This window comes from Salminus brasiliensis, chromosome 13 (genome assembly GCF_030463535.1).
Source record: "Salminus brasiliensis chromosome 13, fSalBra1.hap2, whole genome shotgun sequence".
Taxonomy (NCBI): Eukaryota; Metazoa; Chordata; class Actinopteri; order Characiformes; family Bryconidae; genus Salminus; species Salminus brasiliensis.
In genome coordinates this window covers 9,525,338-9,537,236 of record NC_132890.1, presented here as the reverse complement: position 1 = coordinate 9,537,236, position 11,899 = coordinate 9,525,338, and the positions used below count along the sequence as shown (strand labels likewise).

The 11,899-nt window shown below is 42.4% G+C and overlaps 2 protein-coding genes across 4 annotated transcripts; one reads left to right on the top strand and one right to left on the bottom strand.

The window, feature by feature from the left end:
* The first annotated feature begins 5,442 nt into the window (after positions 1–5,442).
* Positions 5,443–7,324, top strand: akip1 (A kinase (PRKA) interacting protein 1). The gene is made up of 5 exons (XM_072695092.1): positions 5,443–5,545; positions 6,140–6,315; positions 6,415–6,504; positions 6,582–6,716; positions 6,871–7,324. Exons 2-5 carry the CDS (start codon positions 6,148–6,150, stop codon positions 7,012–7,014), a joined length of 537 nt encoding a protein of 178 aa, XP_072551193.1. The 5' UTR covers positions 5,443–5,545; positions 6,140–6,147; the 3' UTR covers positions 7,015–7,324.
* Positions 7,263–11,807, bottom strand: c13h11orf16 (chromosome 13 C11orf16 homolog). Of its 3 annotated transcripts, XM_072695090.1 has the most exons (8): positions 11,764–11,807; positions 11,458–11,671; positions 10,706–11,062; positions 10,511–10,626; positions 9,622–9,769; positions 9,256–9,490; positions 8,391–8,948; positions 7,263–7,658 (listed from the first exon to the last, which is right to left on the bottom strand). In XM_072695090.1, exons 2-8 carry the CDS (start codon positions 11,662–11,664, stop codon positions 7,411–7,413), a joined length of 1,869 nt encoding a protein of 622 aa, XP_072551191.1. In that variant the 5' UTR covers positions 11,665–11,671; positions 11,764–11,807; the 3' UTR covers positions 7,263–7,410. The 3 variants fall into 3 exon arrangements, with proteins under 3 accessions (XP_072551191.1, XP_072551190.1, XP_072551192.1); XM_072695089.1 differs by having other exon boundaries at positions 11,458–11,795; XM_072695091.1 differs by lacking the exon at positions 7,263–7,658 and having other exon boundaries at positions 8,544–8,668; positions 11,458–11,795.
* Between the last annotated feature and the right edge of the window lie 92 nt (positions 11,808–11,899).

Sequence of the window (11,899 nt, the reverse complement as noted above, 5' to 3'; positions counted from 1 at the left end):
AGAGAGAGATACTGATGATTTCTGTGTGTGTGAGAGAGAGAGATACTGATGATTTCTGTGTGTGTGAGAGAGATACTGAGGTACTGATGATTTCTGTGTGTGTGTGAGAGAGATACTGATGATTTCTCTGTGTGTGTGTGTAAGAGAGAGATACTGATGATTTCTGTGTGTGTGTGAGAGATACTGATGATTTCTGTGTGTGTGTGTGAGAGAGAGATACTGATGATTTCTGTGTGTTTGAGAGAGAGATACTGATGATTTCTGTGTGTGTGTGAGAGAGAGATACTGATGATTTCTGTGTGAGAGAGAGATACTGATGATTTCTGTGTGTGTGTGTGTGTGTGAGAGAGAGAGAGAGAGAGATACTGATGATTTCTGTGTGTGTGTGTGTGTGTGTGAGAGAGAGAGAGATACTGATGATTTCTGTGTGAGAGAGAGATACTGATGATTTCTGTGTGTGTGTTTGAGAGAGAGATACTGATGATTTCTGTGTGTGAGAGAGAGATACTGATGATTTCTGTGTGTGTGTGTGTGAGAGAGAGAGAGAGAGATACTAATGATTTCTGTGTGTGTGTGAGAGAGAGAGATACTGATGATTACTGTGTGTGTGTGAGAGAGAGAGAGATACTAATGATTTCTGTGTGTGTGTGAGAGAGAGATATACTGATGATTTCTGTGTGTGTGTGAGAGATACTGATGATTTCTGTGTGTGTGTTTGAGAGAGAGATACTGATGATTTCTGTGTGTGAGAGAGAGATACTGATGATTTCTGTGTGTGTGTGTGTGTGAGAGAGAGAGAGAGATACTAATGATTTCTGTGTGTGTGTGTGAGAGAGAGATACTGATGATTACTGTGTGTGTGAGAGAGAGAGAGATACTAATGATTTCTGTGTGTGTGTGAGAGAGAGATATACTGATGATTTCTGTGTGTGTGTGGGTGAGATGGAGATACTGATAATTACTGTGTGTGTGTGTGTGTGAGGGAGAAAGAGTGTGTGTGTGTGTGTGTGTGTATACTCCCTATTATTTAATCTGTTATAACACATCAGTGCGTAAAATGAGTTTACAGTGTGTTTGCTTGTAAACCCTGCAGCAGATTAAAAGTGGTGTGTGTGTGTGTGTGAGAGAGAGAGAGAGAGATACTGATAATTTCTGTGTGTGTGTGTGTGTGAGAGAGAGAGATACTGATGATTTCTGTGTGTGTGTGTGTGTGTGAGAAAGAGAGATACTGATGATTTCTGTGTGTGTGTGAGAGAGATACTGATGATTTCTGTGTGTGAGAGAGAGATACTGATCATTTCTGTGTGTGAGAGAGAGATACTGATGATTTCTGTGTGTGTGAGAGAGAGATACTGATGATTTCTGTGTGTGTGTGAGAGAGAGATACTGATGATTTCTGTGTGTGTGAGAGAGATACTGATGATTTCTGTGTGTGTGAGAGAGAGATACTGATGATTTCTGTGTGTGTGGGAGAGAGATACTGATGATTTCTGTGTGTGTGTGTGTGAGAGAGAGATACTGATGATTTCTGTGTGTGTGAGAGAGATACTGATGATTTCTGTGTGTGTGAGAGAGAGATACTGATGATTTCTGTGTGTGTGTGAGAGATACTGATGATTTCTGTGTGTGTGAGAGAGAGATACTGATGATTTCTGTGTGTGTGTGAGAGATACTGATGATTTCTGTGTGTGAGAGAGAGATACTGATGATTTCTGTGTGTGTGAGAGAGAGATACTGATGATTTCTGTGTGTGTGAGAGAGAGAGATACTGATGATTTCTGTGTGTGTGAGAGATACTGATGATTTCTGTGTGTGAGAGAGAGAGATACTGATGATTTCTGTGTGTGAGAGAGAGAGATACTGATGATTTCTGTGTGTGTGAGAGAGAGAGAGAGAGATACTGATGATTTCTGTGTGTGTGTGTGTGAGAGAGAGATACTGATGATTTCTGTGTGTGTGTGTGTGTGTGAGGGAGAAAGAGTGTGTGTGTGTGTGTGTGTATACTCCCTATTATTTAATCTGTTATAACACATCAGTGCGTAAAATGAGTTTACAGTGTGTTTGCTTGTAAACCCTGCAGCAGATTAAAAGTGGTGTGTGTGTGTGTGTGTGTGTGTGTGTTTGTGTGTGTATCTAGCAGCAGCAGATGGCATCTGTGGACGGCACGTGGATGAAACACTACACTGTGAAGTCAGTTCAGTTGGATGAGCACGGTGGATGTGAAAGGCGTTGTGTGTGTGTGAGAGTGTGTGTGTGGGAGGGCTGCGCTGGAGCCACAATAGCAGTGACACTATTTTTAAATCAGTGTGAGCTGAATTCTCCGGCTTCAGTAAGCAAAGATAAGCCCGTGGTCCGGCTCTGCTGCTCCCTAATCTAGCTATTATTTCAGGTGCTGTTGAGTGCTCTGTGAATCTTTCATGACTCAGAACCTAAGCCACGAGCCAGGCACGCTCTGACTGAGTCAACAGCAACAACAACAATGATGACAATGACGACAGCAGCATGCAATATTGGGACAAAGCCATTTGGGCTTTTCTGATTATTTTTAGCTGGAGAAAAATCAAGTGCTGTAGCGGAGAGTGATGCACAAACGAATGCTTCTATGAAATCTATGATATGGTTTTACAAAACTGTTTACCACCCTGTTACTTTGCCTCATAATGAAACACGCTTATTTTTGCTTTGATAGCGGGCTCCTGCAAAAGAACTATGAGCTCTGCTCTGATTGGCTGGTTTAAGTCACCAAGACGGCCCACAGTGGCAACATACCTTTTCCTAACATAGCCTAACCTTACCGCATAATGTTGCTGTCCTCTCTGGGTCCTCTCTGTTCGAATGGGCACAGTGTGCGATTAGCAGGTAGAGGTAGAGATGGTAGCTGGTAGGCCTAGCTAATAAGCTTGTAGCCACAAGGCTGTCTCAGCAGCTTTGCGTGGGCCGGCCTTTTAGCTGCTCCACCTGCTCATGCTCACCGGATAACATCTTTGTCTACTTCAGTCGGCCTAGCGTTAGCTTTTAGCTGCTCCAGAGGCTCCAGAACCTCAGTGTTACCATGTACTGAACTCTCATTGTTCAACTATGCCAAGATATCTTCAGTTTTTCATTCCAGGACATCTTTAAAAGTATTTAAGCAAAATGAACCAAATGTCTACACAGGTGAACTGCACGTCTCAGCTGCAATTGAAAGCCTAAACTTTGTTTCTAGCGCCCTTAATGAACAGTTTAGCAGATTGTTTATAGCTGTGATAATACTTTTTATAGTTTTTATTGTATTTTATTTATTGTTTTATTTGTGATGGAACAAGACAAATATGCACAATAGGGGTAAGGGGAAGAAGGGGGGGGGGAGGGGGGGATAATAAAAATAGAAAAATAAAAATTGAGAACCGACAGTCAGATGTTAACATATGAAGAAATGATATATCAGTGTTTAGCTTTGATTAGTGAACATTACAATATTTGCTTCCTTGGATGTTCAAAAGAAAGGCTAAAAAGATAAGTAAATAAGACCAAAAACAAACAACCCAACAACAGCACTAATAATAATAATAATTATTATTATTATTATTTGGTATTTTCAATATTTGGCAGAATTGTTAGAGGGGGCCCAAATTCCCTGGCAGCACCCTTCCCTAGTGTACTGTGCACCTGTGTCCTGTATGTTCCTTTATGGCCAACACGTGTCTTAAATGTGCTTTATGCATAACATTTCCTCATCCAGTTATGTAACTACGTATACTGTGGCCAACAGGAGCCACTGCAGGACTGCACATGTGGAGGAATTACTGCATACCTGCTGTTGCTGACATATTCAGCAGCTTCAGCTGGCTAGCCTGGCTCCCGATCATCCAAACACGTAACGTCCACATAGCCATGAACATCAGACAACTCAGCATAGTAACCCTCTTAACCAGCCGCGATCCTCTTAAACTCTCTCGCTCCTACGTTAAAGTGTGTGCTGTTTAAGTACTGCTCAGACGGCTGAAGCACTGCAAAGAGGCTTATGCAGAGGGATCTTTTCTGGCTTTTAAAGATACCCACAGCTATAGCATTATCATATCATATAAGTCTCCAAGGAAGGGACCACCTGTGGCCAGAGAGGCCAAGGGTTGGAGTAGGGATTGGATACACCTGAAATCATGTGACTTGCCAGGAATAAATACTTGGCATAGTTAGAATTGTTGGGTATGTTTAAACAGAAGCGCACACTCAGCACTTTATTAGAAACACTGTAATAACACTAGGGAGGGGCTCACTTTATTCTCAAAACAGCTTCATTTTTATGGCATGAATTCCTTAAGGTCTTGGAAACATTCCTTTGAGAGTCTGACATGCATCAAAATTTCGACAGATTTTTCAGGAGCACTCTTATGCCAGGAGTATCTTATTTTTCCACATCCTAAGGGTCCTCTAATGGATTTACATCCAGTAATCATCATGCTGGAAGTCGCTGTGACTGGTATTAACAGGCCCAAAGGGTCTTCCACCACCTCCATCAGTCTGGACTGTTCTCACAAGGCAGGTTAGGTCTGTGGATTCATGCTGTTGGTGCCAAATTCTGACCCTACCATCAGTGTGCTTCAGCAGAAATCAAGGTTCATCAGGGCAGGTAAACATTTCTCCAGTCCTCACCGGTCCCATCCTGCTGATCCTGTGGCCACTGCAGCCTCAGCTTTCTGTTCTTGGCTGACAGATGTGTAATCCGACGTGGTCTTCTGCTGCTGTAGCCCATCCGCCTCAAGGTTGGACGTGCTGTGTATTCTGAGGTGCTTTTTTGCTCGCCACAACTGTACAAAGTGGTTATCTCAGTTAGTGTAGCCTTTCTGTCAGCTGTCAGCAGTCTGGTCATTCGCTGTTGACCTGTCTCATCAACAAGGCATTTTCGTCTGCTGAACTGCTGCTCACTAGATGTAAATCCCAGGAGATTAGCAGTGCTCCAACCAGCATACCTGACACTAACAATCATGCCACATTTGAAGTCACAGAGACCACATTTCCCTTCCTATTCTGATGGTTAATGGGAACGTAACCTGAAGCTGCTGGCCCACGTCTGCATGATTTTATGCACTGTACTGCTGCCACACGATTGACCGTTTAGACAGCAGCCTAAATGAGTAGGTGTACAGGTGTACTTAGTAATAAAATGCTCAGTGGTTGTAGAGCACCACCAACACCAACACACAAACAGCAAATAATCGCTTTCTATTATATTGCCAGCAGAGGGCGACAGAGTTTATGAACGTACCAAAGAGGTTTGCCTCGTATTGAGCAAAATATTAAATAAAAGCTTCATAAATGTCAGTTTTAATGATTAAGTAGTGCTATATGTTATAATTATATGCTATAAATTTATGCTATAAATTAGAAACACGGATTTTATTGCGTTTCTTTTTGCCGCGGAAAAAAGAACTACATTACCCAGAAGCACACGGGAGAGGAAGAGACACATTTACCCCCTTCACTTTTACATTTCCCACGCCCAGTTTTTTAGTTTGCTTCACGGTTCAGTTTTAACAACGTTTGGACGTCGATAAGACTTCATAAGGTAAAACAAAGGCGGATGTCTGAAGGATAGTAGTCTCGTTTGTGTAAATAAAGTCTTACGTGAAGATTAGCTGTTTCGATTCCCCGCGCTATAATATTACTGTGTGGATGTGCTTCATCCATATAGTCTAAATTAGCGAGATGACTTACAGCGCATGTCTAGACTCTAGACGAGCTATCTTCATTAATGTGATTGGGCACCTAATTGGACCTTGACCCCAAGTTCAAGTAAAAGTAGCTTCAATTTTTTAATGACTTTTGTACTTTTTTGGCAGTGTGAATCTGCCAGTTATTTTTCTTATTGTTTTAAATTTGCATAATGCATGGACCAATATAAATGCTCCAAAATCTGATTAAATATTACTTTAAAAAAAAAAAAAAAACTTTTTACATTGACTTCCATTGAAAGTTGAGAAGGTTTCTTACTTCTCCTGTAAAGCTGCCATTTTGGAGATACAAGGTTTTTGAGAGTTGAGCAACGAAAAGTAAAACTAGCTACATTTCCACAAATACAACATTGTCCACATTGTGATGTCATAAATGAGTGACCAGAGCGTCTGAGAATTTGTCTTGTGAACTTGACCCCCTTGTTCAGAGGTGGTGATGAGGCGGCCACCATCCATGGCAGGGCAGTCTTGGCTGGAGTCTTCACTTCAGCGCTCGTCTAAACTTGGACTTGAGGTGTTGGAAAGAGCCAAAAGGCGGTCTGTAGACTGGCCGAGCGTGAGACGGGCAAACCGGAAGCACAGTGCCAAAGAGAAGCACGCTGAGGTACAGTCTGCTGCAGTTCTGAACTGGGATTATGTACAATATGTAGACATACATCTTCCAGGTGTTTACTTGAGGCTGTCTATTCGTTTAAATGTCCAGGAATACCCCTGCATCCATACCAGCCTGGACTTGGACCGTGCTTTTTCCAGGATAGTGCAGCACATGTCCGAAACTACCTATGAGTGCAAGGTAAGGTAGTCTTCCCGTCTTTCTCACTTCTGCACTTCTGCAACCAGAAAGTCAAACCTTGTGTTTTTCCTCTGCAGAACTTTTACGAATCTTCAAGATCGGCAAAGGTCAGCGAGCAAGAGAAAAGCCATGTGTGCCGCTTTCACGCTCAGCGGTTTCCTTCAGGTCAACCTCGGCCAGCAGCTGAGGCCTCCAGGAAAGCTCATTGTGCTGTAAGCAGTGTCCAGAGACCCATACATTTTCTAATCAAATTATGAATGATGATTAAGGATGGGTTATAATTCACCTCATGGCCACTATTATGCCTCATGTATAAGCCTCATGTATGCCGTCAAGTCCTCTCTGTTTCTCTCAATGTTTATAAAGGGTTTGTCTGAGCCGGAGGACTTCCTGATTGAAGTGTCTCCGGGCACTTACTCCATCACAGCAGCAGTGCAGGATGCTGGTCCACAGACCAGAGTTGTCCACATCGGTGCAGGGGAGAGCAAGAGACTTGCATTTGACCTTTGACCTCTCGATCGTCATCATGGTTTGGCACTGTTCCATTCCAGTTCCACATGCCTGGACAGTGAAGCAGCTGGCCAGGATATAAAGGCAATGATTGCACTAAAATTGCATTGAGATTGACCACAGGTGTGTAAGCTCTTCCTTTCGCTTCTAAAATGTGCCTTAATGTGTTTACATGTATGTTTAATGCACTGGACTTTTTATGATCAGTATAGAATTTTTAAAGGATATCAGGAGACTCAGTATGTGCATGTTTTTTAATTCTATAATTTATAAATGGTGATGAAATAAACACATTATTTTTTATATCACATCAGAATTTGCTGGAATTTTTTGCACATGTTCTTCACATTCTCACAGTCCACAGTCCATACAAATGTTTTTCCTTCCCGTTTGGCATTACTTATAATGATGTTTAACCGAAATCTTGCTCAATGCAAAAGCTAGTGGTGATACACCTTTAGAAGCTGGTTGTTTAGTCCAGTCAAAAATATCCTGTACTGTTACACCTCTTCTTACCGAACCAGGAACCAGTTCAAATAATGAGCTGTTATTTGTGGCTGGAGGACTGGACGAAGAATATTCTTGATGTCTCTTGAGTTTTTCTGGCCAAGAATAGCTTCCATTTGGAGATCTGGCCTCCCTCCCTGAGAAATAGCAGAACATTGGTTAAAAACCATTCATAACTTTTAATGTAGGTTAATGCAAGGTTTAATTTGAAGTAACTTGGGACTATTTATTGTTCTAGAAGAACAGTTGCTCTGATCTATTTTGTCAGGTGATTTCATGTAGCATCTTCACTAGAAGTGCGCAAACCTAAGGGAGGGTTCTCAAAATGCTATGTTCTAAAATAAGATTTAATTATTATTAAAAACATGTATGTTCTCTTAATTGGTGAGGGGTGAAGGTAACTTTAAGGTTGGGTCAAATCACATGTCCTTCTGTGCCAAACCTGGCCTGTGGTCCACACTTTGGACGGCCCTGATCTAGACAGAATGGCCTACACAGGATTCGGTGGTGGTAAATGTACAAATGAATGTACAGTCAAATGAAAATCTTCCTAAAAGTAAAACCCAGGACAAGTTAGGATGTCCCATGTCCTATTAGCTCAATTATTTCAATTAAACCTTTTCGTATAACTGTAAAAACAGGTAAAGGCCCACATATAACTGTATATACCAATCAGCCATAGTATTAGCATCACCTGCCTTTTTTTATTGAGTAGGTCACCCCTGTGACCCCAACAGATCTGACCATTTGAGGCATGGACTCAACAAGACCTCTTAAGGCACCAGGACTTTTTTTTTTTCACTTCACCTGGCAGTGGTGCTAATGTTATGGAAGATCAGAGCATATGCCTTAATTACAGACACTATTACCTGGTTGTTTGTGGTGTGGCTCTGGAGCTCCTCTCCTCCAGTACCTCCAGGCAGGTTTACCTTGTGTCTCAGCATAGGCCTTGCTCAGGCATGATATCTCTGTGTTCACTGAACGGCTCACCATCTCAGACCTTGTGGCTTTTAACCCTTCATTTTCCTCTTCGCCCTCACTTGTGCTTGAGGGTGATGGTGAAGGAGACGGTATCTGTGTTTCTTGAGAGCTCTGCAGTTCCTTCAGTTGGTCAGTATTCATTTCTGACTTCTCCTGCCCCTGGTTGCTGAGAAAAGATGAGGTCGGAGGTAGGCAGCTCTTAATCGGACAGTGACACCGGGCAGAAGCAGCTGAGAGACAGTGATGCATGCGGCAGACTGGTGTCCAATTCATTTGACTACAGTGAGTTTGGCTGAAGCAGCATGATGGTCTGAAAAGGACGTGAGACTGGAGTTCCCTGATAATTCGCTCATGGTGAGAGGCTGGTATCCACACAGCTAAGTTATTGGGTACATGTGTTCTGAATCCATTCCAAAAGAGGACCAAAAGTCCATTCCCTTCTCCACCTGAAATAAGAACAGACTTTTCACTCTCTGCTCATGGAGAGCTGCAGTCCTCCATGAGTGATTCAACTGGTGAGTTGAATCAAGTGTGTTTGAGGAGGGGAATCGCCAAATTGATTCTGAACTATTAAAATTGATTACTTTTACTTTTTTTTTTTTTTTTAAGATCAGAGGTCCTGAACCTTGGTTCTGGAGATCTACCATCTACCTAGAGTCCCTATACTGTGTGTTGATTAGGGTTAAAGCTCGACAGGACCAAGTTTGGGAACCCGTGGTTGAGGTAGTTTAGTTTAAATGGGACAAGCCTTACCCTTCAGTGGGTCTCTTAACTCCATCCCCGAAACGATCCTGCCAGGCCCGTACCTGCTCATCTGCAGCTCAAAGGGAGCTAACACTGTGTCTCCAGGTACAATACTGTGTCCATATCCCTGAGTTAAATTGACCATGTCAGGCTGGCATATTGGCTGGGGCAGTGCCATTTCAGAGGTGCAGTCCACTCTGTGCCCTATCTTATCAAATGCCACCATAAAGAGGCCTCCCCTGTCCTGCAGTAAATGGAACAGACAATTCATAATTTTTAAAAGCATTGAAAATATTTTCCAGTGTCTTGATTTTGTGATGTGAAAGAATATTTGAGGATTTTTATATATTTTTTTCAGTATTTTTATTGTCTTACCTGTAGCTGGTGTACAATTGTCCCTAGGTAGTAAAATCCATCTGCCTCTCTTCTGGCTAACACTCGGCAGCCTGGAAAGAACTCTGCCCCTCTCAGCACCCTTGCTGAAATACATGGCGTTGCACTAAAAGGATTTCTAGGAGAACACCTGGAAAGAAATGCATATTTGCTGTTTATTTTAGCCACATAACTCCTTTTTCATCTTTTTTCTTATGGTTTATAATTAGAAATGATAAAAAAATTGACACAGATATTTGTTTTCATTTTAAACTCAGCAATAATCATAATAATAATAATAATAATGTATAATAATAATAATTCCAAGTTTTATGTATTAAAAACATTCATAATTTAAATGTGTTGCCTATTTCTATTCATTTAAACAGCCTATATTTGACTGTATCTGAATAGCTGCCCTATGTTGTCCCTCAAATTGTGTATTGTACCTTCTAAAAGCTGAAACTCTCTTTTGACTTCACACCGTCCCGCCCCTAACTGTAATGTATTGTAATTATAATTAGCTTTTATTGTCATTTATACTTCTACAGGACAGTGAAATTCTTCTCTTCACATATCCCAGCTTTAAAAGCCCTAGTCAGAGCCTAGGGTCAGCCATGCTACAACACCTCAGGAGTAGAGGCCGTAAATGGCCTTGCTCAAGGGGCCTTGACGACTCAGTGGTTAGAGCACTGGGTCATTGATCCCAGTTGTGTGTTCGATACCTAGGTCCATTAAGCTGCCACTGCTGGGCCCTTGAGCAAAGCCCAAAGCATATGCTTTACTTCAATATAGTAATACTTTGGATTTTTTAACAGTTAATCTATAATCTGTAACTGAATACCTTTTTAAAGTAACCCTCCCAACCCTAGCAAGGACATAGTGAGCGTACCAGTATGGTGAGAGACAGACTGCTTGCACTGGGCTGTAATGCAAGGCCTGGCAGCCCCTGTCCTCTGAGAATGACGGCTCTAGGATCTGGTGTTCTGCTGAGTGCAGCAGATCTACCTGTGATTAATGAAAAATATATTAAAATGAGAATATAAATGCACATCAACAACCTCTCAGATGGCACCCTGGGCCTCACCTGCTCTCCTGCGCGGTCTAAGTTTAGAGACAGCCTATAACAGCTCCCTCTAGTGGCAGAGGTCAAGCACTTCAGGAAATCCAGAGTGTCACTGTCCAAGGCCTGTTTTTCAGCTATGTGAAAAGTGTGCACAGGGCGTGTCCCACCGGCAGACAGTGCACTCAGGCACTTCTCCGGGTTGTCTGGGAGACTGTTAGTCACAAGGTGGACAGACTGACAGGCAGGGTCAGAGAATGCGGTTGTGAGTGACGTCAGGAGATCTTTTCCAGGGCTGGTTCTGAGGGTGTGGATCCAGCCTAGGGCTTCATACACCGTGTCAGGGGCACAAGGAACCATGTGATCAGACCATGGTGTTACCTAGTTACGAAGGTACAGTACAGAGTATCTTATATTAGACCGTTAGAAATAGGTGCCAATACTGAAGAACCACCTTTCAAATTATGATTTTTCAAAGGAACACTCCAGTGTTTCAGTCTATAGCATACATCATCTACCATGGACAGTAATATCTGCTTCTTTCCAGTACTCAAAACACATAATAGGACCCAAAAGGGCTGCAGGTAAGACAAATGGAGCCCTGTCCCTTTATAGAACCCCCTTTTAAAAGATTATGGAATCAAAGTCGGGATTACTCCAAAGAAACTACTGTGAAAAATGATTAATTCTGCAGCATATCTTTATCCTTTTTAAACCACCCCAATACATCACAGTGGAAGCAGCTTCACAGTAGCTTGTTGAAGGTAAGAAGACACCTTATATGAAAAAGTAATGATGTTAAAGAGGGAGTTCCTGAGCGAAGCCTTGGCGAGTAGAGTTTGAATAATCAGATTCTTCACTGTCCCCAAAACAGCAGTCATAGCCTCGGAAGTGTCCAGTATAAGGGTGACATTCCTGTCCTTTCCCATAAGGACAGGGATGAGACTTCGACTGCTGTCGGTAAGCTCGCATATAGTTGCCATCCTCCTTCTGCAACAGAGGGCCGTAAGTAAGGTCTACCTGGCTTGTTTACTCTGTGAATGTATTGAAGGAAGGAATGGAAAAAGCTATCACAGGCCTACCTTCATGAATTCCCCAGTGTGCTCATATCCTCTCCCAGAGAAGTCCACTGGGCTCTTGTTGTGTATGGGGGTTGCCATAGTGAGGCACCCCTGTGACTAATGACTTAGAGCAGTTTCAGTAGACCCACCTAGTGGT